General features: G+C 59.8%; 1 protein-coding gene and 1 long non-coding RNA gene across 3 annotated transcripts; both read right to left on the bottom strand.

Moving 5' to 3' along the window:
• Nucleotides 1–155: 155 nt before the first annotated feature.
• On the bottom strand, nucleotides 156–27189 carry PUF60 (poly(U) binding splicing factor 60). 2 transcript variants are annotated; one of them, XM_065054781.1, is made up of 11 exons: nucleotides 27069–27189; nucleotides 16595–16690; nucleotides 14834–14923; nucleotides 13816–13866; nucleotides 10080–10241; nucleotides 9585–9677; nucleotides 8473–8686; nucleotides 7885–8075; nucleotides 3104–3239; nucleotides 2167–2402; nucleotides 156–580 (listed from the first exon to the last, which is right to left on the bottom strand). In XM_065054781.1, the coding sequence occupies exons 1-11, from the start codon at nucleotides 27093–27095 to the stop codon at nucleotides 281–283; spliced, it is 1596 nt and encodes a 531-aa protein (XP_064910853.1). In that variant the 5' UTR covers nucleotides 27096–27189; the 3' UTR covers nucleotides 156–280. The 2 variants fall into 2 exon arrangements, with proteins under 2 accessions (XP_064910853.1, XP_064910854.1); XM_065054782.1 differs by lacking the exon at nucleotides 13816–13866.
• On the bottom strand, nucleotides 5100–7878 carry LOC135578758 (uncharacterized). Its single transcript, XR_010470831.1, has 2 exons — nucleotides 7405–7878; nucleotides 5100–7317 (listed from the first exon to the last, which is right to left on the bottom strand). It is a non-coding gene; the product is annotated as an uncharacterized LOC135578758 (long non-coding RNA).
• Nucleotides 27190–27645: the final 456 nt, after the last annotated feature.

Genomic DNA, 27645 nt, shown 5'->3' with positions numbered 1-27645 from the left:
CGGGACCGTGACCGGGGTGTTTGGGAGGCGAGCGCAGCGTGGGGCAGGAGCACGACCTGCCCGGGGCCCGGCCCCACTCTCCAGAGCAGGCCGGCCCCGCGGAGATGCGGCCAACGGGACGTCAGCCCCGGACACACACACAGATGCACACGAGCTTTCTTTGCGCCTTTATCCAAACTACAGGTACATCACGGATGTGCGCCCGCCCGGAGCACTCTTACACATGGCTAAAAGGGGCCGGGCAGGCGGCGGGGCCGGGGCCCAGTCTCTCCCGCAGAGTTCATGCGGACAGGTCGCTGTTGTCGAACCTCTCCTGGTCGTACACCTCCGCCACCACCTTCCTGCCCGCGAACCAGCGCCCGTTCAGGGCCTGGATGGCTTTGTGAGTCTCTGACGCCATGGAGAACTCCACGAAGATCTTGACAATGATCTCAGCGTCCTCCTCTTCTCCTTGCTTCTCCTGGTAGATGATGACCCTGTTCACGGCCCCAAATTTGCCGCATTCTTCCGTCACTTCTCCCTCCAGGTCGTCATCAATGTCCTTTGGATCCACCATGTTGCGAAGCACCATCACAGTGGACTGCAGAGAGAGGGCCAAGAGGAAAGCGTTAACGCACGCGAGAGACAGCGAGACAAGACGCGCCAGCCATGCTGGCCACGCCAGGCCGTGCCGGCCATGCCAGCTGTGCCGGCCATGCCAGCTGTGCCGGCCATGCCAGCTGTGCCGGGCCATGCCAGGCCATGCCGAGCTGTGCGCAGCGTGGCCGAGCGCCACCACAGGCGTATTCCGGGAAACCGGTGACATGCCAGGTTCTCAGGGACGAAGGAGTCAATCCAGATTGCCTCCCCGGGCGCAGCAGCGCACCCAGAGCGCCCTGCGGCCAGCTGTGCCGCGGCTGGAGCCCCGCGCCGCTCCAGGGCTCGTCTCAGACACAGCACGAGCGAGCTGGAGACCTCTGTTTTTCTGTGCTGTTCCTATCCAGTTTCCTTTTTCGCTTTCTTATCGACACCACCATGGTGTATTTTGGGGAAATTGTTCCTCATCTCTAAACGAAGTAGAAGGGTTAACCAGGCCTTTCAAACCTCTGTCGACGGGCGGTTTACCGCGTGCTGCATGACGGGGATGAGGGCAGAGCCACCGGAGCGCCCTGGCGCTCGGGCCTGTCACGCTGCTCTGGGAACGGAGCAGTTTCAGGCTCTTTTTGACACTGCTGAACGTTTTCAAGCGAGTGTGCAAGTGAACTGGACTCTCTGGGAACGGTGCCCGAGCCAGAGGAAAAGCGGCTGCCAGGTCAGCAGCTCAAGCATGTGAAACGATGGACCCTTGGAAGGTAGAGGAGAACGCTCCCGGTTTAGCCACCAGAAGCTCAGGAAACCTGTGCCAGACAGGAAACGCGTCAGGCACAGGAGCACGGCTCTGGCCAGGCCTGAACCAGGAGCCTGACGGGAGTCTCAGTGCAGCCCCTGAATCTCATGATGTTCAATGTTCTGACTTGCTCCATCACCCATTCTTGTCCTCTTTCTCATTGTAACTTCCTTGAAATTGTGTTTTACAAACACCTCAGTTTCATTTTCTCTCTGTGACAGTGACAGCGCCAGGGAACGGCAGGAGCTGTGCCGGGGCAGTGGGACACGGGGAAAAGGTTCTTCCCCAGAGGTGCTGGACACTGAACAGGCTCCCAGGGAGGGGTCACGGCCCAACCCGACAGTGTTCAACAAGAGACTGGACACCGTCCTCAGACACACGGGGTGACCTGTGGGGTGTCCTGGGCAGGGACAGGAGCTGGAACCCGTGATCCTGTGGGTCCTGCCAGCTCAGGACACTCTGTGATCCCACAGGAAAAGGTTGTGGGGAAAAGGCGGACTCAACAGTTTGGAACAGATTGCCCCTGAGCATGTGCCAGTCTTGCTTCTTTAACTATAAGCCTAAAGGCCATCACAGTTTGCTTTAATGATGTGAAGCAAACACACAGCTTAACCAGACGCCTCCCAGCCCCGGCGCTCTGGCCTGGCGACAGGTCTGACCGCCCAGAGGAACTCGGAGAAGATCCCGGAGGCAGAACAAGCACCAGCACAAGCGGCGCACACGCAGGCGGCCGCTGCGGCCCCGCGGGCTCGGCGGGCACCCACACCGTGCTGACCCCCGGCCAGCCCCGCCGCGCTCACCTCCTGCTTACGGAGCAGCTTCTGCATCACCATGTGCCGGGCGCTGCTGCCAGAAATGCTCATGTGCTCCTGCTCGCTCAGCATCTCGGGCCGCTCCGACTCCTGGAACACCTCCTCCTCCTCCTTCTCCTTCTTCACCTCCACCAGGCCCAGCGCCGGGGGACTCGCCAGGATGGGGTTCACAACCCCCACTTGCGGGATAGTGACGGGAATGGGAGGCCGGGCGGGGGTCACACCTGCAACAGTACAAACTCTGTAGCGTAACAAACAACTGATGTTGTGACACTTTTGGGTCACCAGCCAGTTGTGAAGAGGATCACAGCATCTGGATGACAGAATCACAGATGGGTTGGGCTGCAGGACCCTCCCAGCCCCCCAGTCCCCCCTCCCACCAGCAGGGACATTTCCCAGCTCAGGGTGCTCAGAGCCCCGTCCAGCTCTGGGGTGTCTCAGGGATGGTTCAGCCACCACCTCTCTGGGAACCTGGGCCAGGCTCTCACCACCCTCAGGGCAACAATTCCTTATATCTCATCTGAATCCCCCTCATTTAGTTCAAAACCATCACCCCTTGTCCTGTCACAACAGGCCCTGCTCCAAACTCCATGCCCAATGGGTGGTTTTATTTGCTCTGCACCAACGGCGACCAGGAGACATAAGCAGTGGCAGCACCCAGGACATGAGCACTCGATACATCACAAGCTGTCCCAGAAGGGAGACAGAGTGCAGGACTCTGCACGAGTAACAATTATCCAGGTTCCACATGCATTCCTGTCCTCGCTGTATCTATTATATACCAAACCAAACTCCTGCTGTGCTGCACAAACAAAACAGCAGAGCTTGGAGGAGGATTTCAGCTTCCCACTGTCCCTAGCTGTGACCCCGGGTACAGAGCACCGTGCTTCGCAACAGGCACGTGCGGGACGAAGAGTGCACACACCTGTAATGACGCCGGGCGCTTGCGCGGCCATCACAGCCTGCGGCAACGCGCCCAAGGGCTGCGCCAGCGTCAGCGCCGGGGACACCAGCCCGGGGGTCGCCAAGGTGCCGAGAACCGCGGCTCCTGCCACCGCCTCCTGCAAGACAAAAACCCACCGTGTGAGCTGTGCAGCGAGCAGCCGTACCGCGGGCTGGTTCAGCTGAGACTCGGCTTTGTTCACACCTAAGAAACGCCACGTGAGCAGCCGTACCGCGGGCTGGTTCAGCTGAGACTCGGCTTCGTTCACACCTAAGAAACACCACGTGAGCAGCCGTACCGCGGGCTGGTTCAGCTGAGACTCGGCTTCGTTCACACCTAAGAAACGCCACGTGAGCAGCCGTACCGCGGGCTGGTTCAGCTGAGACTCGGCTTCGTTCACACCTAAGAAACGCCACGTGAGCAGCCGTACCGCGGGCTGGTTCAGCTGTGGCTCGGCTTCGTTCACACCTAAGAAACACCACATGAGCGGCCGTACCACGGGCTGGTTCAGCTGAGACTCGGCTTTGTTCACACCTAAGAAACGCCACGTGAGCACAGATTCCGAGGATGGCAGCTCTCCGGAGCTGCCGTGCAAGACAAGCAAGCGTGCCAGCCAGCCCTCCGGAGACACAGCTACACCACCGAGCCCTGGGAAACCGGCTCTGGAGACTCGGCCGCGACGCGCCCCAGCCGCGGGGCTGACCAGACACACGGGACCCAGCACGGGCTAAATCCAGAGCAAGAGGAACCTCTGCTTGTTTCCACCCTCTCCGCAAAGAAAGCCTTTCCTGACGCGAAGGAACGTGCCCCGTGCACAGCGGCCGGTTGAGCCCCCGGGCACCCTCTGCTCAGGGCACTCGCAGCGCCAGCTTTCCCCGAGCGACGGGGCAGGACAACCCTTGTCTGACTCGAGGGACGCCGCAGCGAACGCGCCCTGCGAGCACACGGGCAGGGCAGGGCAGGGCAGGGCAGGGCAGGGCAGGGCAGGGCAGGGCAGGGCAGGGCAGGGCAGGGCAGGGCAGGGCAGGGCAGGGCAGGGCAGGGCAGGGCAGGGCAGGGCAGGGCAGCACTACGCTGCCTTTTTCACAAGCTGCACGCTTCTAGATGAGCCCAAACCAAAAATCTTCTCTCTCCAGCCTTCACCCTCTCGGTGCGGCCAGCAGGACAGCACTGAAACCGGCTCGAGCTCCCCGACTCGAGCAGAAGCACTCCGTGTGCGCTGCCCCGTGCCCCTGCCCCGCAGGCCGGACCTGCGCACACCCCGTCGCACCTTTCGCATTCCTCTGCCGCTGCGCCAAGCCAAACGCCCCCCGTTTCCTCTGCAGATCAGCCCTTCCAGCCCTCCCGACAACCGCGGTACGTGTCCTCACCTCCCGGAACCCCAACAAACACCCCGACTCCAGAGGACCAAACAACATTTGAGACGAACACGCAGCTGAATTATAAAACACTCCGTTAAACTACTGAAAATACATGCTCAAAATAAACCCCGGAACCCCAATTATTTTGTTGTTGTTGCTTTCTAGGCTATTATACTCGTGATTGAGTTACCCAGATCCTTCTCTTCCTCGTTTTCATGGCGTTCCTATAAATCACCTGGACACCGTGGAGCAGAAGATTCCAAGGTTTTGTTCCTTAAATGCAGCATGTTGTACTCTGCTAAACGCCGCACGTATCCCGCGCTCCGGTCTGCTGCGATATTCCAGTTCTCCTCCACGTGAGTAACACCTCTCGTGTCTGTGTTGCCGACTAATGTTGAGTATTCTTGTCCTAAGGCCTGGAGCAGGTCGGTGACGGTTTCTGGGAAGGGAGCCTGTCTGTATGTCTGCAGGTCGTCCGCCGGCAGCCGCCAGCACAGCTCCTTGCACCTGCTCTTCTCACCTGCCCACGCGTCTCCACGTTCACAACAGTGCCGGTCCTGTCTCGCAGCTGCTCACAGGTCCTCACCAACTCCTCAATGTCCATAGCAGGCGCTTCCTTTTTCTTCTTTACAAGTGTAACAGTATTTTCAAAGAACATTATGTTCGTCTAGCATGGGCATGTCCCTAAAGCACTCAAACGTTCTGCATCTGTTCCTTTTGAAACTTTAGTCCGTCCTGTACAGCTTGTCCCGAGCCTTTCCCGGCACTGGGTGCGCACAAAGTCCACAGACCCCAGCCCTCCGCGCTGCGGCTCCTCGGCCGTGCGGCAACAGCCCCGACACGACACACCTGTCACACAGAACCAACCTAAAGCCATTACACGTGCACCTGCACGCGACGAACTCCGTGCGCGACGCCGGCTGGGCTGCGGAACAGGCGGGCACCGTCGCCAGCCCGCCCCGCGCTCCTGACGCGGGCAAACGCCCGCCTCAGCGTTCCGCGCCCCAACAAGGCAGCACGACGTGTTACTACACCGGGGTATCGGCTGCCACACTTCGAACTTCCGCGGCTAAAGAAACTTGTCCTAACAGCTTCAGTTCCTTCGGTTCTTTTGCAAGACTGATGTTTCCCGTCATTGCCAAGACGTAACTGTCCTGGCTGCCCAGTACGTACCTCCCTGCTTGTTCCGCGGGAGAGCGCAGGCGCCTCGTCCCCTGGCTGCAGGCTGAGCCCAGGCCACAGCTCCAGTGCCCATCCAGAGCTGCATCCCTGACCCAGGCGCCTCTCCTGTCCTTCACTTATTTAGCTCCACTGATTATCTCGTGTTTTAAAAACCTGGGAAATTAAAGGCCTTACAGACCACGACTGCTTTCTTGTTTCAAAGATGCTGTTCCACACAACTACGCTAGAAGCGTAAATAAGAGATTTTGCCTTCTGTAACCGCTCTTACTGTGTCTTCTCCCTTGTCATGTACAACCACCCACACGGCAAATCAGACAGGTCACCCACATTTGAGCCGTGTCCAAATAAGGCAGCAAGACTGCCCAGTGTCTCTGAGGTCTTTCAGAGCCTTCTCTCTATGTATGGACTTCTAAAACTTCCTCACAGTAACAAACCCTGCAGTATTGTGCAGAAAGAAACAGTAAGACGTATCCATCCTGTAACAGGTCTCTGCCATTTCACTGAAGAGTTCGTAGTTGTGCCCCAAAGTGACTTTGATCGCAGTAATTCTTGCCGCGCACCTCAGGTCCCTTCCCGAGCCGGCTGCGGGGCTTCCCGCACCCGGGGACGCGCAAACCACCCGAGTTTCGCCTTAGCGGCAGCTCCTCCCTCTCCCGCCTTCAGCTCACAATCCAGCGGAACGCTGTCCAAAGCGGAGCGGTTCACCACGGGAAGCCCCGGCAGGCGCTGAGCAGCACACGCAGCCTGCGCAGCTCAGCAACGGCTCCAGAGAACCCGAGAGCCCGGCGGCGCTGGGACTCGGCTCTTTCACGGGCTCTGACGACGGGGAGACTCTGCTGCCAGGCAGGCGCCACGGCCACAGACACGGGGCTTTGCTCCCACAGGCGACGCTCCCTGTCAGTGCCTGCTGGACACAGCCCGGAGCGTCTGCCACTGCAACAAGCTGCAGCTCCGACACCCCAGACTGCTCCGTCCACACCCGGCGCTGCTCCATCCACACCCAGGGATGCTCTGGCACTGCTCCATCCACACCCAGGGCTGCTCTGGCGCTGCTCCATCCACACCCAGGGCTGCTCCATCCACACCCAGGGCTGCTCCATCCACACCCAGGGCTGCTCCGTCCACACCCAGCGCTGCTCCATCCACACCCAGGGCTGCTCCGGTGCTGCTCCATCCACACCCAGGGCTGCTCTGGCGCTGCTCCATCCACACCCAGGGCTGCTCTGGCGCTGCTCCATCCACACCCAGGGCTGCTCCGGTGCTGCTCCATCCACACCCAGGGCTGCTCTGGCGCTGCTCCATCCACACCCAGGGCTGCTCCGGTGCTGCTCCATCCACACCCGGCGCTGCTCCCCATCCACACCCGGCGCTGCTCCATCCACACCCAGGGCTGCTCCATCCACACCTGGCGCTGCTCTGGCGCTGCTCCATCCACACCTGGCGCTGCTCTGGCGCTGCTCCATCCACACCCAGCGCTGCTCCCCATCCACACCCAGGGCTGCTCTGCCACTGCTCCATCCACACCCGGCGCTGCTCCATCCACACCCGGCGCTGCTCTGGCGCTGCTCCATCCACACCCAGCGCTGCTCCCCATCCACACCCGGCGCTGCTCCATCCACACCCAGGGCTGCTCTGGCGCTGCTCCATCCACACCTGGCGCTGCTCTGGCGCTGCTCCATCCACACCCAGCGCTGCTCCCCATCCACACCCACGGCTGCTCTGCCACTGCTCCATCCACACCCGGCGCTGCTCCATCCACACCCGGCGCTGCTCCATCACTGCGTTCCCTTGTTTCTGAGCAGCCCGAAGCCGCGACAGCCGTCACATCCTCACCGCACAGGCAGAGCGTTCCCAACAGAGAGCGGTGCTCATGCGACTGGCACTGGTCTCACGAGCCTCCTGTCCTGCACTCCACTCCTTCAGCCCCTTCTCCAGCACCTCCCTGCTCCTGGTTTGCCTATTCAGACACGGAATCCCCTCCCACCTTCCCCCACTGTTGCTTTGGCTCCATTCCAAAACTGCGGGTGTACCAGGCCCTCACAAGTGTCGAGGCAAAGCTTCTACGTGTGAGGCCCTGGGAACCAAGCACCATCTAGGCCAAGGGCTTCATTCAAGCCAGCGAACGCGGCTGGCTGGAGCGGTTTGCCAGCTGCTTCTAGCGGGTGACGAGCACCTCCCACGCGGCCGGGCCGCGGCACCCGCGCCTCGCCCACACCTCACCTGCGCCGTGATCTTGGCGGTGGCGGCAGCCGCGGCCACGGCCGCAGCGGGGGGCAGCCCGCCCGGCGTCGCCGGCGTCAGGAGCGGCATCGGAGGCGTCACGGCTTTGCCAACGCGGAGATACTGACCCCCGAGGTCAAAGAGGTTCATGGACGAGACAGCGTCTTGAGAAGACTGTGCTTTCTCATATTCTGCGGTGAGAAAGAGGAATATTTACAAAGGACCCTTTGTCCTCCAAACTCAGCCGCTCTCTCATCACACCACTGCCACTTGTATTTGCAGAAAACGACCGCTCAGGAGAGCCGGTGAGAAGACGCTCGGCGCTCAGCGCACCCACCTCCCCCCTCCGACCCACGAGCATCGCTGGCAACGCTCAGCACAGCAACATCTCTCAGCCTGCCTAACAGTGAGTAAAAATATCTGGCTGTCAATTACTCTTCTAAGTTCAGGCACAGATCTGCTCCAAATTCATTTCTATCCCATGGCCTAACACAATTCTTTCACTAGAGTTTAAAAACAACAAAACAGAAAAGGAGACGAGGACGCTCCTGGCCACTCTGCCCCACAACCACCCAGCAGCTGCTTTACCGATGAAACCATAGCCTTTGTGCTTTCCTGTCGTGGGATCTCTGGCTAGCGTGCAGGATTTGATCTTCCCGAAGGCCTCGAACACGCTCTTGATGTCGTCATCCGACAGGTCCTGGTGCACGGACGCCACGTAGATGCGGTTGAAAGCCCGCGCCTCCTCCGCCAGCTGGTCTATGATGGGCTGCGCCTGACCTATGTTACTGGGTCTCCCGACCTGCAGAGAACACAGCGAGAAGCGTGAGGAGCAGCAGGGCGCAGCGCGCGTTACCGCAGAGGAGCGCTCGGCCGCCCGGCGCCCTGCACGCCGCACGGCGCCTCGCACAGCGCCCCGCACGGCCAGCGCGAGCACAGGGCGGCTGCGGGCCCAGCTCTGCACCCCGCGGCACTGCGGGGACTCCAGAGGTACCCAGAGCCCGCACACGCTCTGCTCCCTGCTCCGCTCCACGTCCCCCGTCTATGTTCCCTGAGCCGGCACAGACCACTTTCCAGGAACTGAACACAACGCTGAAAGCACAACACAAAGCTTCTATATTCTTCTTTTGAAGGCTCCTGAAACCCCCTTAGAAATCATGCACTGCAGACACACAGTGTACCAGCGATACAAATGCAGGTTATCACACACCTTGCAGAAAATGCTAATTTCACCCCCAATTTCAATGCCCAAAGCTTCACCTTTGCAAGATCTCCTCCTCCTGCCTCCAAAAGCACAGCCCCAATCCTTTGCTGCTTCCTGCGTGCGCTGATGCCCCCGTCACGTAGGGCAAGGGCGGCCTCTGCTGCGGCGCCCTGCACCGCTGACCGGCACAACGGCACTGCTGCTCATCTCCCGGCCACACCAGCACAGCCTAAGGTGGCGTTCTGTCCTCGAGAGGCGTCCGTTCCGCGTGCGGCAGACAAGCCCAGCCAGCCTACCAGAGCAGGTGCTGAGGCTTTACTAGTGCGCTGGGGGCTCCTCAGACAGAACGGGACCCAACGCCACCACGTACTCAAGGTCTCCCAGGGGACAGATCTGTTATGTTCCATGCTACAGAGCTTGGGCAACGTTTCTAGGCACAAAACCATTATTGGCAGTAAAGAGAACTAAGGCTTTTCAGAGCATGCCAGCTACTCACCTTTATATTTCTTCCCCCCAGCATGACAGAATTCATCTGCTCCAGGGCGAGCTGTGCGGCCTCAGGCACCTCGTACTCCACAAACGCGAACCCCTAGGGCAGAAGGATACGCCTGTTGAATCGCACCAGCTCTATCGCCTTGAATCTGGGGCCAAGCTCGTGCAGCCAAGACGTCCCACGTCTCAGACTGCTGAGAAGATGCTCCCTTAAACCAGCTTTCTATTGGAGCAGAAAATGGCTCGCAGAAGCACTGACACGGGCGCCTGCTCTTGTACTTAGAGGCCCAACAGCAGAAGGCCGCTGCGGACAGGACTGAGGGCTCTCGGCACAGCGCCCCAGGCACGGCTGGCTCCGGCTACAGGGTCCTGCCAAGCCGAGCAAGCAGGCAGCCACCGATATTTAACTCGACATGCTAAGGGCTCCCTCTTCTCCTGGGTCTGTTCAGAAAGGCCTTGGAGAGCAGAACAAACACCTCCCTCCAGGGCTGTCACCAACCTTGTGTTTCATGGTGACAGAGTCCCAGGACATGTCAATGCTTTTGATGGGTCCGAAGGGGGCAAAGGCCTGGCGGATGGTGTCTTCTCCCAGCTCGTAGTATATGGAGCCCACGTACACGCGGCACATGATGGCCAGGGCGCGCTGCCTCTGAGCTGCCATCTGTATCGGAAAGAAGAACTGGTTGGTTAGCCGGGGTGGCCGCGGCCGCCGGCACCTCCGTCCCTTCCTCCTTCCCTCCCCGAGCAGGCGGCTCCGCGCTGGGCTGCGGCGCAGCCTGCCACGCGCCGTCATTCCGAAGTACTTTCCTGCTCTGTGCGCTGCTGGAGCGGACAGGCGGCACGGCGCCCTCCCGGGGCAGTCACGTCTCTGACGGGGCTCGGGAGCCTTAACTCCCCCCCGCGGCGAGCTCTGACCCTCCCCAGCCTGATCGCGTCTCCAGCAACGCTCGCAGGAGGAGGAAATCACTTCGTTCTAGGGCAGTTCCCCTCCAGGCAGCACAGCTCTCGGTTCTGACACTAGCAGCGATCCCTCCCCTCCCTCCCACAAGGGACAGCGAGAGATCCAGCACCGGTCACTCCCTCCCGCCCCCGTCCTCCCAGGCACAGGATCTGAATTGGGAACCTCCACCCACCCCCCCGGCAGTGTGATCCAGTACTGGGCACCACTTCCACCGCACCGCCCGCAACCAAGCAGAGCACCCTCGGTGGTCGAACGGAGCGCGTGCGCGTGGTGCCAGTACTTATCACGCCCGGGCTAGCGGCTCACAGCGGTGCAGCCCCAAGACTCCACCCTTAGCAGTTTGGGTGCAGAGGTCTCTGTGCTATTTTCTCCTAGGTACGACTGAGAACCTGTCTGCAAGACAAACCCAGACATTTCTTACAGCAGGTATCCAAAAGAGCAGTATATCCTTCCATTAGTTTTCCCCCTCACTGCAATTCTAGGATTGCTACTACTAACGAACGCTGTTCTAGGAAGACGCTGCCTACAAAAAGCGACCGGTTTGGCCAGCAGATCCCAGCAGCGCGGCTTGGGACCAGGGCAGGAACCGGGTCTCTGCAGAGGCAGCTCCCTACGACCAGCAGGACTGGGCTGCGGTGCGTTGGAGATGTACAGGGGCTTCCCTCCCGCTCTGCCTGGAACGCCGGGCGGCACGGGCTGTGCCGAGCAGGCGCCGCAGCGATGCGCCCCGGGCCTCTCCTGCCACAGCCCAGCGCCTGGCGCCGAGGCAGGGACTGCGAACACCCCTTAAAGGGTCTGTAACTGGGCCCTGACCAGAGGCTGCCTCTCAGAACGGCCTAAGGAGCACGGCGAGCTCTGAGCGCCTGGGGATGCTGCAAGTGGAAGGGACAGCGTCTGACCTGGGACAGCCACGGGAGCACAGACACAAACTGTACCTGAACAAGTCCTGCTCCCTCTAGCACCTGTGCACCACTGACACTGCCCACAGGAGGAATCAAACAGTAACGGTTCAGCTCCTCTTATTCATACAGCAGGGATACTGTAAACAGGAATGGTTCTCACCCCGTGCTGCTGCTCCTCAAGTGACAATAAGCTCGCCTCTTGCCTGGGTTTAAGTATTTCAGTTAAAACAAGCTGGTTTTCGCTTTACTCTGCAGTGCCGTGACTAGGAGGACTATGGCACGTGTACGCGCAGGACAGCGGACGGGTTCTCCCAGGTTCTCCAACACTCTCCCGGCTCTGGTGCAGGAAAGCCAGTGATCAGCAGCCCCTGGGCCTGTGCAGCGTGTCCATGTCTGGGTTCAGAGCCATCCCTGTTCTAACCCCACGTGTCCGAGGGAAGCGCCTCGCCTCCTTTTGCTAGGAATGCTTCCTGACAAGACACTGCAGCCTTGCAGAGGCATTTTTCACCTTCTAAAAGGTCTATGGATAGAGAGAGGACATCCTCCTCAGTTACCAATGCAGCACGTGCAAGAAAAATGGCATTTGTCCTGTCCCGTGGCAGCCACCTTGGCAGCAGGAAACCCAGAGCTGCCCTGCTGCAGGGAGCCTAACAAATTCGGTGGGTCGGGAGGACTTTGTCACGTCAGCGACACGTCAGAGATGTGGCTCTACAGAAGGCGGAGCTGGGTGGACCAGGATGGACCCGACAGGAAGCAGGGACCTCGCTCAGGGACGACGCACCGTGCACGCGTGAACCGGGCACGCGACAGCGTCACAGCCTCCTGGCCAGACACCGCGCCACTGGCTGCGCCGGGCAGCCTGCTGGCCGCCGGCCTCCTCCTCCAGCCCCGGCGGAGCCGAGCGTGCCTGCAGCCTCCACAAGCAGCAGCCAGCGGTTCCAGCTATCAAACGCTGCTGTCAGATGCTTGTGAAGGCCATTTTCAGGGCAAACCCAACCATCACCTTGGCGTGCTCCTTTAAACAAAAACATCGCCACTAGCTTCAATTGTAATCAGCGCTGGGAACTGCGCCCATCTTGCTGAGGCGACACGGAAATATTGTGCTGCTGCACCTGGGGATTAAGCAGACAGGGAACTTAAATCCCGGGCACTGAGACACTGCAATAGGAGTTCAGGCTGCGCTGCCTTCGTGTGGGAACTGAGGCGTCTTGGAAACAGGAAAGAGCGGGTGTGCTTGCGTTTCCTACGCTCCCGCAGGCTGTGGGGTCGAGCGCCGGCTGAGCGCGGGGGTCCCGCCGACACCCAGCAGCCCGGCCGCCCACAGGAGGACCGTCCCGGGAAAAGGACCCGCACCGCTGACGACACAGCAACGAGAAGCTGAACTTCTCCTGCTACGTTAGCGCTGCGCGCTTCTCATCTGGTGCCCGGCTGCGAATAACTTCCAAGCAAAACTGACGGGGTTACGCTATCTGGTAAGCGTTTTGGACAGGAAGGCTCAGAAACCAGCTATGCCAAATTCGCATCAAGATGCGCGCTGCTGTTCCGTTCCAAACTTACATACTCCCAACAGCATTCATTTTGGCTGCCCTGCTGCTGCAGGAGGGAAAACAGGCGATTTGAGTTTTAGTGCCTCTTTCATTTTGGAGTATAAGCCTCCGGCTGCATTTTACACCAAGCAGAAATATTACATTCCAGCAAGATGCAAAAATATTTACAAATGAACCTCTGTATGCAGAGTGGAGCTCACAGGACACTTCCTGCAGTGGCCATTGTTCAATACGTTGAGGAAAAAGGAGAGGATGGATAATCTCTTTGGGGCGTCTGCTTAGGAATCCCAGCACTAAAGGACCGCACAGGTTCTCTGGATAGTCCTGCGGTTCGGTTATTTCCGTCCTGCTTTTGCTTTACTCGAAACATGCCATGTTCGCCTAGTCTGGAGACACGCACAGTAAAGAGCTCCGGCACGTCTGCGGCGCCCCGGCGCCCCCGGCACCTCAGCTGCTGTCAGAAGACATCGCCCGCTTGTGAGTTACCTTGGCAGTCAGTTTTAGGTCAGGACCTCAGAACTGTAGCGTCCCTAGAAATGCAGCTCCCACAATTTGACGGGTGTGTTCAGAACTGGTGGAAATCTAAAGCTTTCTTTGCCAACTGCCTCCGGGGCCCCGACTGCCAGTGGCCCAGCAGACTGCCCCCAGCCCGGGCTCTTCCTCGGGGGAGTTTACACTTTGCCTCTGCTTGCTGCGCTCGTCCATAACAGGTGGGGATGTGGGAGGGTTGTGCTGGGTTGAATTAAACCATGGTATTACCACTACATACTTCCCCACTCTAGGCCCTGACTAAGTGCCCGAGAAGAAGTGAATATGTCTATTGACCGATTGTAAAGGTGAGAGAGGATCTCCAAAGCCCATTGTCACTGCTGCCATCTGAAAGACAGTAAAGACAGAGTTCAGTCTGTTGGAGCTGAGCATACTACGGCTGTTTGTACAAACTCAAGCGGAGCGGCGGCACAGGGAACCTGCGGAGAGGCCTCTCCTTCCTCGCCCCTCACTGCCTGGTCCCAAGGACTGTCCAGCGCGGGACCCTGCAGACTCCAGTCCCACCAGCGCAGGGTGGGGTTGTGCTGCTGCCGCTGCCTCGGGAAGGAGGGTCTTCTCCCAGGGGCACTCAAGGCAATAGTAACCTCTGCAACCACCGTCCTCGGTTCACCCCCAGCGTTTAAAAAGGAGCCCCTCAGCTAGGTCAGCACTCAGAAACAGGCACAGCCCTGCCGGCCGGGGCCGCCTCGCGCAGCGGGCACACCCAGGGCCGCTCCATTAAAACCCGGTGTTTTGGGCTTCCTAACCGTGAGCAGGGGCAGTGAGGCGTGTTCAAGACGCCTCTGAAGGAAGGGAGGTGTGGATACCGGCCGAGGGCTCTCCCGGTACACAGGCAGGAACCGCCACGAGAGCTGCTCTGAATGGGGAGAGCAGCTGGCGAGGGGGCACGGGGCAGCGCTGTCAGCAGCAGGGACAGGCTCCCTCCTCCCAGACACGAGGTGACGGGATACTGCTCCCAGTAACCCCGGGCACCCCCTTCAGCGTCAGCCAAACTGAAGCCCACAGCAAATTCTTTGGCTTCTGGCATTTCAAGAAGCGTTTGGCCAGCCCACGGGAGAGAAATTCCTCCAAACTGACTCTCTGAATGGGCGAGATTTAGGGGGCAATTTGCACAGGTGAGTACAGGGGCTTTCTTCAGTGGGCTGAAGACGGTCTGTCCCAACGTCACTGTGGAAACAAGCAGATGTACCTGGCTGCGGGCAGGCCAGGGCTGTGCTCTGCTTCTGAGTGCACAAAGAACTCCACCCTGCGGGGGAGAGCACGACACAGAAGGAGCATCTCAGGGGTCTCTCACCTGCAGGTTGGTGAGCTGCTGCTGCTGGTGGGCGATGGTTTGCTTCACCAGCACGCTCTTGATGCTCTGCTCCATCGCATACTTCTTTGCCTAGAAAGAAATGCAGACTGTAGTCATAAGACAACACCAGAAAGGAGGGAACAACGTTTGATCTCACACCGCAGATCCCCAGATGCACACAGCTGGCTGCCAGTGGAACTTTTCGGCGCTGCAGCCCTAAGCACTAGGGCCAACAGCTCACTAACGTCTGGGTCTGCAGCTCGGAGCCGCGGGCGCTGAGATACGGGGGAAGGCTTGAGCAGAGGACGGGGCGGACTCGTCTGCGCGGGCGCAGGGCCAGGGAAGCAGCATGCACTGGACACGGAGCGTCTCCCGCTTCCGCCCTCTGCCCCGGGGACCCGCACAGCGCCTTACCTGCTGGGCCGGGGGCAGGACTCAGAGCGCCTTCAAGTCCTCTCCGCTCAGAGAACAGCTGCACAAAGGGTTTCTAGAGAAGGGAAGGGTCTCCGCGTCCCCACGGCCAGTCTCTCGACTGGGCGCTGCCCCTCTCTGTTCTCTGTTCTCAGCGCGTCTGGCCTGCTCTAGCTGGGAGGACCCACTGCTCCTGCTCACTACAACGCGCCCGCTCTCCTGCGGTCCCTAGCCTGCAGACACAAGACTGATTCGTCTGTTTCTTTCAGCCTTCTACGACTTTGGCAAAGCCTGAGCATTAGGGCCAGCGGTGCTGACGTGGAGGCTCTCGCCAAGGGAAACCAAACCCCCAGGTGTGTGCCTGTTTGCAGGGGACGGTACGAACACACTCAGCCAACCCCTCGGGCACCTGCTCTCCATGGCTGTACGTGTTTGGGAGGTGCCAGGGAACGGGAGGCTCTAAACCGTGGATTTGAGACGTGTGCTTCGGAAACCTGGAAACGGACAAGGGGATTCACATCTGTCAGCTACGGAGAAGCCAGAGGAAACGAGGCCGTTTCGCACTGTGAGCCGAACGACACACACACGAGCAGCTTCACCACGACGGGAACATTCACATGAGGGCTGCGAGGAGACGCCGCTCGCCCGGCCGGGCACGCAGGACGCCTGGCCCACGGCCCCCACGCCTGCTCCGGCTCTCCTTCCCCCTTCTCCCGCTCTGCTCTCCCCAGTAAGAGCGGGGAAGGGGCAGCGCCCGCAGTGACCCCCCCGCCCCCTGCGCAAAGGGACCGACCACCAGAAACCAGAGCTGGGCTGGACTTTCATCTACATTAACGCAGGCTGGCTCAAAGGGATGGAAAACTCTCTTTACAGCAGCACCGGAAAGAGCAGGAGGCAGAAATAGGGATACTTCAGGCTGTGTTCTTGCACGGAGAGAATAAAAGAGCAGCTGGAGCAGCTCGGAAAGCTGTGCCTTGCGAGCAAAGGCTGCTCCTGCAGGAGCTTTGTGGCAGCTGCATATTGTCTTCCCATTACAACGTGATCTTAAGATGTTATTTAGCTATGATTTTTTTAATTAAAAACACTGTCTCCATCTCCCCACCCCAAGAGCAAATTCCACGCCAAGCTCCCCAAAAAGCAGCTACAAGTTCTAAACCAAAACAAGCAGCTGTTGGGCACAAACGTGACGGGTGACGGCGTGAACCCACCCACAGCACGTGTCCTTGGTGGGCGAGATCCCTTTTGTAACAGACGGCTGCTCGTTAACAATAAAGGAACAAAAACCCAAAACAAACAAAAAACCAACCAAACAAGAGCGTTCGGAAGCAAGTGCAGGTCAGGTTTACTCACCTTCTGGAGAGCTTCCTGCTGCTCCGGCGTAAGGGGAGGGAGCCCCAGCTTCGCTGCCGTGCTTTGTCCATTTTCCATCTTAATGGACTCTGTACCCTGAAAAACAGAAAACACTCTGGCAAAAAATGGCCTCACAAAAGCTACCAACCTTTTCATTCCCAGAAACGCAAAGCGCTCCATGTCACAATGTCTCAAAGCCTCCCCAAACCTGCTAGTAATTAATGACAACCTGTTACCGTTGCAGGCACCCCCAGTGGCAGAGCTGTCCCATCAGCCGCACAAGCCGATGAACACGGTGGATACTTCAGGAGTTCCGAACCAGCACATTTCCAGTTAAAAGAAATCAAACTAACCCCCGTCCTCACTCACATCTCCATCCTCCCTCCCACTCCCAGACCACCCCTCTATTTCCCCCCGACTCTCCCTGTGCTGCTCTGCCGCCCTTGCTTCCTCTGGGTCTCTCCTGAAACCCCCGAAGCGCTTCCAAAGCTCAGGCCGTGCTGCAGGAGCGGGTGACACGGCAGCGCTGCGCCCACGCTGCGCACACGCTGCGCCCAGGCCGGGCCCAGGCCAGCGGCCAGCAGGGCTGCAGAGCGGCTGCTGCGCCGGAACCCACGCCACGACGCCACGCACGTGGGGACGCCACGCACGTGGCACCAAACACTGCTGCTCTGGGGTTTGGTTCTGCTGGGACCTGCACCGACTTGGTGACTCCACACGCGTGCGTCCGCACTGAACCGACCCGGTGACTCCACACGTGTGCGCCCGCACTGAACCGACCCGGTGACTCCACACGCGTGCACCCGCACTGAACCGACCCGGTGACTCCACACGCGTGTGTCCACACTGAACCGACCCGGTGACTCCACACGCGTGTGTCCGCACTGAACCGACTCGGTGACTCCACACGCGTGCGTCCACACTGAACCGACCCGGTGACTCCACACACGTGTGTCCACACTGAACCGACCCGGTGACTCCACACACGTGTGTCCACACTGAACCGACCCGGTGACTCCACACGCGTGTGTCCACACTGAACCGACCCGGTGACTCCACACACGTGTGTCCGCACTGAAACGACTCGGTGACTCCACACACGTGTGTCCGCACTGAACCGACTCGGTGACTCCACACGTGTGCGTCCGCACTGAACCGACCCGGTGACTCCACACACGTGCACCCGCACTGAACCGACTCGGTGACTCCACACACGTGTGTCCGCACTGAACCGACTCGGTGACTCCACACGCGTGTGTCCACTCTGAACCGACTCGGTGACTCCACACACGTGTGTCCGCACTGAACCGACTCGGTGACTCCACACACGTGTGTCCGCACTGAACCGACTCGGTGACTCCACACGCGTGTGTCCGCACTGAACCGACTCGGTGACTCCACACACGTGTGTCCACACTGAACCGACCCGGTGACTCCACACGCGTGTGCCCGCACTGAAACGACTCGGTGACTCCACACGCGTGTGTCCACACTGAACCGACCCGGTGACTCCACACGCGTGTGTCCGCACTGAACCGACTCGGTGACTCCACACGCGTGTGTCCACTCTGAACCGACCCGGTGACTCCACACACGTGTGTCCGCACTGAACCGACTCGGTGACTCCACACACGTGTGTCCGCACTGAACCGACTCGGTGACTCCACACGCGTGTGTCCGCACTGAACCGACTCGGTGACTCCACACACGTGTGTCCACACTGAACCGACCCGGTGACTCCACACGCGTGTGCCCGCACTGAAACGACTCGGTGACTCCACACACGTGTGTCCACACTGAACCGACCCGGTGACTCCACACACGTGTGTCCACACTGAACCGACCCGGTGACTCCACACGCGTGTGTCCACACTGAACCGACTCGGTGACTCCACACGCGTGTGTCCACACTGAACCGACTTGGTGACTCCACACACGTGTGCCCGCACTGAACCGACTCGGTGACTCCACACACGTGTGTCCACACTGAACCGACCCGGTGACTCCACACACGTGTGCCCGCACTGAACCGACCCGGTGACTCCACACACGTGTGCCCGCACTGAACCGACTCGGTGACTCCACACACGTGTGTCCGCTCTGAACCGACCTGGTGACTCCACACACGTGGCACCAATCGCTGCTGCTCTGGGCTTTGGTTCCGCTGGCTTCTCACCCCATGTTCCACACTGCCCGCCACTCCTGAGAAACAACTGGGCAACTACTCGCACCATGCTAAGTGACAGTCAAAACAGGGTTTGTCTGTAAAACCCTATTAACTGAGGTCTCCAATTCTCCAGTTTAAGAAGAGAATCCGGGTAAGCACTCTGGAGCAAGCACAGCATAGAAAGAAGGAAAAGACGCATTCCAAAGCAAAACCAAAGCAGCTGCCCAGCGCAGGAGCCACGCTGTCCCTTGGAAATGACGTAACACCAAAGTAAGTGGCATTTTAGCAGCAGAACAGTGAGAATTCCCGCACATTTGGCGCCTGTTCATTCAGAACAATCGCTTCCTCACAGCACTGGTAGAACGGGCCAACAGTGTCAATGTCACTGAAACACCCATCTCCTCTTCCAGAACGAAAATAAACTCACAGGTACAGCAAGACCTTACAAATATCATACCCAAAGTGGAGAACAGCAAAAAGGTGCTTTTTGGCTACACCTGAGGCCACAGAGAGAAAAAACATATTCAGAAGCAAAAGATCCTGCCTGACGGCTGGAGACAAACTGCACGCTTGATGCGTCCTCCGCATCATACGAGGAGGTGACGGGGAACACACAGCGACGGGGACGAGCTGTCGGCTGTCAGCGGGACAGCACAGACCTGTCTGCACTCAGCGGTACAGCCGAGCTGCCGGTTGTCAAAGGGACAGCACAGGCCTGTCTGCACACAGCGGTACAGCCGAGCTGCTGGTTGTCAAAGGGACAGCACAGGCCTGTCTGCACACAGCGGTACAGCTGAGCTGCCGGTTGTCAATGGGACAGCACAGACCTGTCTGCACACTGCGGTACAGCCGAGCTGCTGGTTGTCAATGGGACTGCACAGAACTGTCTGCACACAGCGGTACAGCCGAGCTGCCGGTTGTCAGCGGGACAGCACAGACCTGTCTGCACACAGCGGTACAGCCGAGCTGCCGGTTGTCAACGGGACAGCACAGACCTGTCTGCACACAGCGGTACAGCCGAGCTGTCGGCTGTCAGCGGGACAGCACAGACCTGTCTGCACACAGCGGTACAGCCGAGCTGCCGGTTGTCAAAGGGACAGCACAGGCCTGTCTGCACACAGCGGTACAGCCGAGCTGCTGGTTGTCAAAGGGACAGCACAGGCCTGTCTGCACACAGCGGTACAGCCGAGCTGCCGGTTGTCAAAGGGACAGCACAGGCCTGTCTGCACACAGCGGTACAGCCGAGCTGCTGGTTGTCAAAGGGACAGCACAGGCCTGTCTGCACACAGCGGTACAGCCGAGCTGCCAGTTGTCAATGGGACAGCACAGACCTGTCTGCACTCAGCAGTACAGCCGAGCTGCCGGCTCTCAATGGGACTGCGCAGGCCTGTCTGCACACAGCGGTACAGCCGAGCTGCCGGTTGTCAATGGGACTGCACAGACCTGTCTGCACTCAGCAGTACAGCCGAGCTGCCGGTTGTCAATGGGACTGCACAGACCTGTCTGCACTCAGCAGTACAGCCGAGCTGCCGGTTGTCAATGGGACAGCACAGACCTGTCTGCACACAGCGGTACAGCCGAGCTGCCGGCTGTCAATGGGACAGCACAGACCTGTCTGCACTCAGTGGTACAGCCGAGCTGCCGGTTGTCAATGGGACAGCACAGACCTGTCTGCACAGTGGTACAGCCGAGCTGCTGGTTGTCAAAGGGACAGCACAGACCTGTCTGCACTCAGCGGTACAGCCGAGCTGCCGGTTGTCAATGGGACAGCACAGACCTGTCTGCACACAGAGGTACAGCCGAGCTGCCGGTTGTCAATAGGACAGCACAGACCTGTCCGCACACAGCAGTACAGCCGAGCTGCCGGTTGTCAATAAGCCGCTGGTCAATCCAGATACAGCGCTGAGATAACCCACCAGCTCCCAAACCAAGAGAGCTGCTGGTCAATCCAGATACAGCGCTAAGATAACCCACCAGCTCCCACACCAAGAGAGCTGCTGGTCAATCCAGATACAGCGCTAAGATAACCCACCAGCTCCCACACCAAGAGAGCTGCTGGTCAGCCCAAACACAGCGCTAAAATAACCAACACGCACAGGACTCTCTTTCTCTTGACTGCAGACTGGGAAGCAAGGCACGAGGAAACGTGCTGCTCCCAAAAGGGACGGCCACCTTCCCTGACCACCACCTCGCCGGACCAACCCTTCAGCGCGGCTCTGACAACGCAGCAAGCGCGGCCGCAGAGAACTCCCGTAAGCCACACGTTCCACCCACCGCCTGCTCTTCGCAGAGGATATTACTCTCTTGCTCTTATTTGACACTTTCACGCTCCAAAGTGACTTTTGCCAATGTAAAACATGACTGAAACTCTTGAGATTCCCAACACTCCTTATGTCTCAAGTAAAAAAGTTTGCTGCCAATAAAGAGCTGATGAAATGCAAGGAGGATAAATGCTGTGTCCCACAGCTGGGTCGGGCTAAGCCCTCCAGGACAGCTGCGTGTCGCCGCGGCACCCGGCCCACACCAGGTACGGCACGCAACAGCTATGTTAACTTAATTTGGCTTGTTAGCTCTTGCTGTCACCAAAGTCACCAGCCCAGCTGCGATTTTAAGAATGGAAGAGGCGAGAGGGGCGAGCAGCTGCACACGAGCGTATTATGTGATGGCAAGAAGGGTCAGTAATACTACTGGATGCAAAGAAATAACACTGCGGTGTGTTCATCCTTACAAAGGGAACTGGTGAGAGAAATCGAGACACACCGTATCCACTTCTGCTGTGTGCACGTATGTACCACATTATTAACTACACTCCAATGCCCGCTCGCCGCCACGAGCGGCACACGCAGTAGTGCACCGCGCGTAGCAAACACGTCTGGCCTGTGGCAGTGGTACAGGAACTATGAGCTATTTATTTCAAACACACAAAAGAGATTCAAGAACTACTTCAGGTCAAAAAAAAAGAAACATATGTGGTCTTGAAGTAACTTGTAGAGGTCCTCATAAGCTTAACAGGGAACCTGATTACCTCTTCCAGGCTAAGCAAACGGATCTCATAAACACTACAGCTGAATTTTCTACCTCAAATGCAGATACACAACCACTTCCTCTAAGACATGACTTCACAGCCAGAATTAAGAATGGTCGGTCCAGCGTCTACATTTAGAAGTACTTGAGGATCATTGTGCATCACTGGTGTTCTTCAAAACCCCTCCAAATTCACATGCCATTAGTAAACTGCAAATACATTAACCTGCGCAGCGTCGAGTCCTGAAGTGGCAGTGCAGCACGGCCCTGCAGCGCTCTGCTGGCTCTCAACGCAGGAACTCCCCACGGAAACCAACCTGCAGATGTTTCCACCCGTCCCTGGTGCTGCCTGCAGACCACGGGCTCTTACCCCAACGGCAGCTCTTACGCCGCTGCCCTTACCCCAACGGCAGCTCTTACGCCGCTGCCCTTACCCCAACGGCAGCTCTTACGCCGCTGCTCGTACCCCAACGGCAGCTCTTACGCCGCTGCTCTTACCCCAACAGCAGCTCTTACGCCGCTGCTCGTACCCCAACGGCAGCTCTTACGCCGCTGCTCTTACCCCAACAGCAGCTCTTACGCTGCTGCTCGTACCCCAACGGCAGCTCTTACGCTGCTGCCCTTACCCCAACGGCAGCTCTTACGCCGCTGCCCTTACCCCAACAGCAGCTCTTACGCCGCTGCCCTTACCCCAACGGCAGCTCTTACGCCGCTGCTCGTACCCCAACGGCAGCTCTTACGCCGCTGCTCGTACCCCAACGGCAGCAGCGAGAGCAACTGAACAACGCAAAGCTGAACTCACTTCAGCAACGACGGTGTCACAGCACAGCCGGGCCGGGCCGGGCCAGCAGCGTCACGGCACAGCCGGGCCGGGCCGGGCCAGCAGCGTCACAGCACAGCCGGGCCGGGCCGGGCCAGCAGCGGCATGGAGCAGCCGAGCCGGGCCGGGCCAGCAGCGTCACGGCGCAGCCGGGCCGGGCCGGGCCAGCAGCGTCACGGCGCAGCCGGGCCGGGCCGGGCCAGCAGCGTCACGGCGCAGCCGGGCCGGGCCGGGCCAGCAGCGTCACGGCGCAGCCGGGCCGGGACAGCAAATGCAATTATAGTTGCAGAACTGCTTCAGCATAAAGTCTAATTCTACCCAAATCCAAATGAGAAACGGGAACGCGTATTCTCAGTAGCAGGAGGGCTAGAAGGACCAGGTAGGTAAAGAAGTGATGATTCCCATCGTACACTAATCAAACGGCACGACTCTCATAGGAGGTGCATTCAATACGTGTTCACCGATGGGCTCAGTGCAAGGTGACGTATGGCACCTGATAAGCAGCAAACACCTTGGAACTCTGCCTCATAATCCACAGGACCCAGCTCCTCACAAGGAGCACTCCTTTGCAGAAACAAAAGCCCTCTGCTCTCTATTTTAGTTCTTTTTCCCATTTAGCTGTTTCCACCACAACAGCAGAGCCTGTGCCGCAACCTGCTTCCGGAAAGTCTGCTGAACGCAAAAGCCGAGTCTATCAAAGTCCAGAACTGAGCTGCTCTTAACTGAGGCTGCTCTGTCCTTCATTCTCAAGCCTTCCCGGCCAGCCCCCATGATTTGAACTGTCCCAGAACAAAGTCAACCTCGCAGCTGTTCTGACAAGGCAGCAGAAGCGCTGGTCACACCACAGAGCAGCCAATTTCCTCCCAGCACGGAAAGCACATTTAAAACAGAGGCGCTTGAGCTGGACTGGAAGAGGAAGAAGGCGGGGAGCACGCAAAAGGTGCTGTGGGGACATTTGAACCGGGTCTTCACTTTAAGGACTGCAGCCCCCTGTGCCCCCACAGCCATCACTGTTCCTGCACCCCCTGTGTCCCCACAGCCCCCTGTGTCCCCACAGCCATCACTGCTCCTGCACCCCTGTGCCCCCACAGCCCCCTGTGTCCCCACAGCCATCACTGCTCCTGCACCCCTGTGCCCCCACAGCCATCACTGCTCCTGCACCCCCTGTGCCCCCACAGCCATCACTGCTCCTGCACCCCTGTGCCCCCACAGCCATCACTGCTCCTGCACCCCCTGTGCCCCCACAGCCATCACTGCTCCTGCACCCCTGTGCCCCCACAGCCACCACTGCTCCTGCACCCCTGTGCCCCCACAGCCATCACTGCTCCTGCACCCCCTGTGCCCCCACAGCCATCACTGCTCCTGCACCCCCTGTGCCCCCACAGCCATCACTGCTCCTGCACCCCTGTGTCCCCACAGCCATCACTGCTCCTGCACCCCTGTGCCCCCACAGCCATCACTGCTCCTGCAGCCCCTGTGCCCCCCAGTGGCTGTCACTGCTCCTGCAGCCCCTGTGCCCCCCAGTGGCTGTCACTGCTCCTGCAGCCCCTGTGCCCCCCAGTGGCTGTCACTGCTCCTGCAGCCCCTGTGCCCCCCAGTGGCTGTCACTGCTCCTGCAGCCCCTGTGCCCCCCAGTGGCTGTCACTGCTCCTGCAGCCCCTGTGCCCCCCAGTGGCTGTCACTGCTCCTGCCGGCACAGCCCCCAGCCCTGGAACCCGGCTGGCAGCTCTGGGGCCCACAGGACCGCCGCTCCTCGCTCCCAGATCAATCCCCCATTCATCAGACTTGCAGGGACTCGGTGCGACACTTCACCAGAACAGGACTGTGACTCTGGGAACAGGAACGTCCGCTTTCGCCAACAGGTTTAAGCTCAAACCCCTGGTGTTTGAATTCAGTCAAACAAATACAAACCACCTTCGTACACTTCCAGTGCTCTGTTCAACTCTTAATACTCCATACCAACGCCAAATTTGTAGAAAATAACAAAGTAGCTTCTTTTAGTGTTGATTAGATTTGTAACAGCTGCTCCACATACACACACAGCCACTGGCGGGCTGGGGTGTTCTGTCTCCGTTCTCGGGTGCTGCTGGTCCCGGTGAGCAGAGCTGCGGCTCTGGGCTGGTCACCTGCCTGCAGCCAAACCGCGCAGCGCCTGCTTGCTACAGCGTTCGCTAGTCGTTTTGGTCCCGAAACGTGCCCGCACCAACCGCGCGGCGACGGCAAACCAGCGGTGAAGCGGCGTGCGGTGAAACACGGGCCAGGCGCCACCTCAGCTCTGAGGAACACCACAGCCTGGTGCCCTGGCGTGCCACAGCGTCACACATCCCGCGCAACGCAACCTTCCTTCGGTTCCCATCATCTCTCCGTTACATTGAACCTCACACGCTCAGCACTCATTCCAGTGTTAACCTGGCAAACCTCCTAACCTAATGAAGTCTTAAATAAGCAAAGACGGGATGGGAAACAAAGTCAGAACCGTTTGTATTTCTCCCAATCATGAGCACCAATATCTCTGAATCCCAAAAAGAAAGGAATATGGTGAAAAACAGCTCGTTCATGGTCCGGTGGGGAAAAAAAAAGGTAGAAAACACAAATAAAACATGAAGAAATATCCTGGTGTGTCGCAGCAATTGTCTGTGCAACCCTGCGCTCCATGTGCGTCCTCCAATACCTGCGGGTGCTCCCGAGCCCGAGGAACCCACTGCCCTCTGCTCTGCCCTGGGGAGACCACACCTGGAACATCGTGTCCAGCTGTGGCCCCTCAGTTCCAGCAGGACAGGGAACTGCTGCAGAGAGTCCAGCGCAGCCACCAAGATGCTGGAGGGAGTGGAGCATCTCCTGTGTGAGGAAAGGCTGAGGGAGCTGGGGCTCTGGAGCTGGACAAGAGGACACTGAGGGGGGACTCATTGCTGGGGATCAAGATGGAAAGGGGCAGTGTCAGGAGGATGGAGCCAGGCTCTTCTGGTGACAACCAGTGACAGGACAAGGGGCAATGGGTGCAAACTGGAACACAGGAGGTTCCACTGCAAGAGGAGAAGAAACTTGTTGGGGTGAGGGTGGCAGAGCCTGGCCCAGGCTGCCCAGGGGGTTGTGGAGTCTCCTTCTGTGCAGACATTCCAACCCCCTGGACACCTTCCTGTGTCACCTCAGCTGGGTGTTCCTGCTCCATGGGGGGATTGCACTGGATGAGCTTTGAGGGCCCTTCCAACCCCAAACATGCTGTGATGCTGTGTGATACTGTGATGCTGTGTGTGATGCTGTGTGTGATGCTGTGTGTGATGCTGTGTGTGATGCTGTGTGTGATGCTGTGTGTGATGCTGTGTGTGATGCTGTGTGTGATGCTGTGATACTGTGTGTGATGCTGTGATACTGTGATGCTGTGTGTGATACTGTGTGATGCTGTGATACTGTGATGCTGTGATACTGTGATGCTGTGATGCTGTGTGTGATGCTGTGATGCTGTGATGCTGTGATGCTGTGTGTGATGCTGTGTGTGATGCTGTGTGTGATGCTGTGATGCTGTGACCCGCGGCCGCGTTGCCGGAGGAGCCAGGCCAGCTGCCAGGGCTGTCTCGCGGTTCACACGGTTCCCACTGAGCACAGGGCAGGACAGGACGCGACCCTGCGGGCTCAGGCAGCTCACGGCACACGCACAAGCCTCCGGAAGCACACGGCGCTCTGCTTTCCTACAGCGGCTGTGCGGTCGGGAAAGCTCTAGAGAACGTTCCCGAAAACGCAAAGAGCTCTTATAAAAGCCAATGCTGTTGGGATGCTCTAGCGAACGCGTAAAGCAGCAATGCGACATTTCACAAGAACCGGCGGGTCCCGGAGCCGCGCGGCCACGCAGGTGCCAGCCGGCAGGGCCCCGCGGACAGCGAACAGCCCGTGCGGCCCCGGCCCCGCGGCGACGCCCGCCGGGCTCCGCACAGGGACCGGGAGCGCCCGCGCGGCCCCGCGGACAGCGAGGGGACGGGCCCGGGGGAAGGAGGACGGGCCCGGGGGAAGGAAGGACGGGCCCGGGGGAAGGAAGGACGGGCCCGGGGGAAGGAAGGACGGGCCCGGGGGAAGGAAGGACGGGCCCGGGGGAAGGAAGGACGGGCCCGGGGGAAGGAAGGACGGGCCCGGGGGAAGGAAGGACGGGCCCGGGGGAAGGAAGGACGGGCCCGGGGGAAGGAAGGACGGGCCCGGGGGAAGGACGGGCCCGGGGCGCAGCCGCCGCTGGGGGCGCAGCCGCCGCACGCCGGGCTTGCAGCGGCCCGGCCGCGGGAAGAGGAGCCGCCGCCCCGCAGCGCGAGCGGGCCGGCAGCGGCGGGAGGCCCCGCGGGAGCCGCCGCTGCCCGCGCCCAGCGGAGCGGAGGCCCCCGGCGGCCGGACCCTGACCCGCCGCGGCCCAGAGGAGCCGCCCCCCCCCCCGCCCCCGCCCCGGCGGCGCCGCGCAGCGCGGGCCCGATCCCGCCGCTCACCAGGGACATGGTGGTTGTCGCCGCCATCTTGTCCACCCCGTCGGCGGTCGGCGCGCGGCTCTCGCGAGAGCTCTGCCGGCGCGCGCGAAGCGGTAAACTCTCGCAAGCGCTGCGGTGGCGGCGGGGAAGAGTTCTCGCGAGAACCCGGGGATCACGTGACTCGGCGGGCTGAGGGCGGGGTCGTCCCGCCGCTCCGGGCCCTGAGGAGATCGGGGGGTGGGGGTGACGGGGGCGGCCAGCGCGGGCACGGCCTGAGCCAGCGCCCCCCGAGCCGGCACCCCGCGTCCTCCGAACCGCCGGTCCGCCTGCCCAGCCCTCCGGGGCTGGTGACTCCAGCACTGCCCTGGGCAGCCTGTTCAATGCCCCACAGCCCTTTGGGGAAGAAATTGTTCCTAAATCCAACCTCACCCTCCTCTGGCGCAACTTGAGGCCGTTTCCTCTGCTCCTGGCGCTTGTTCCTGGGGAGCAGAGCCCGACCCCCCTGGCTCCAAGCTCCTTTCGGGCAGTTCAGAGATCAGAAGGTCTCCCCTCAGCTCCTGTTCTCCAGCTGAACCCCCAGCTCCCTCAGTCTCCATCA

The sequence above is a fragment of the Columba livia genome, chromosome 2 (genome assembly GCF_036013475.1).
Source record: "Columba livia isolate bColLiv1 breed racing homer chromosome 2, bColLiv1.pat.W.v2, whole genome shotgun sequence".
Taxonomy (NCBI): domain Eukaryota; kingdom Metazoa; phylum Chordata; class Aves; order Columbiformes; family Columbidae; genus Columba; species Columba livia.
The sequence above is the reverse complement of the archived record's forward strand: the minus strand, read 5'-3'. Positions and strand labels throughout refer to the sequence as shown.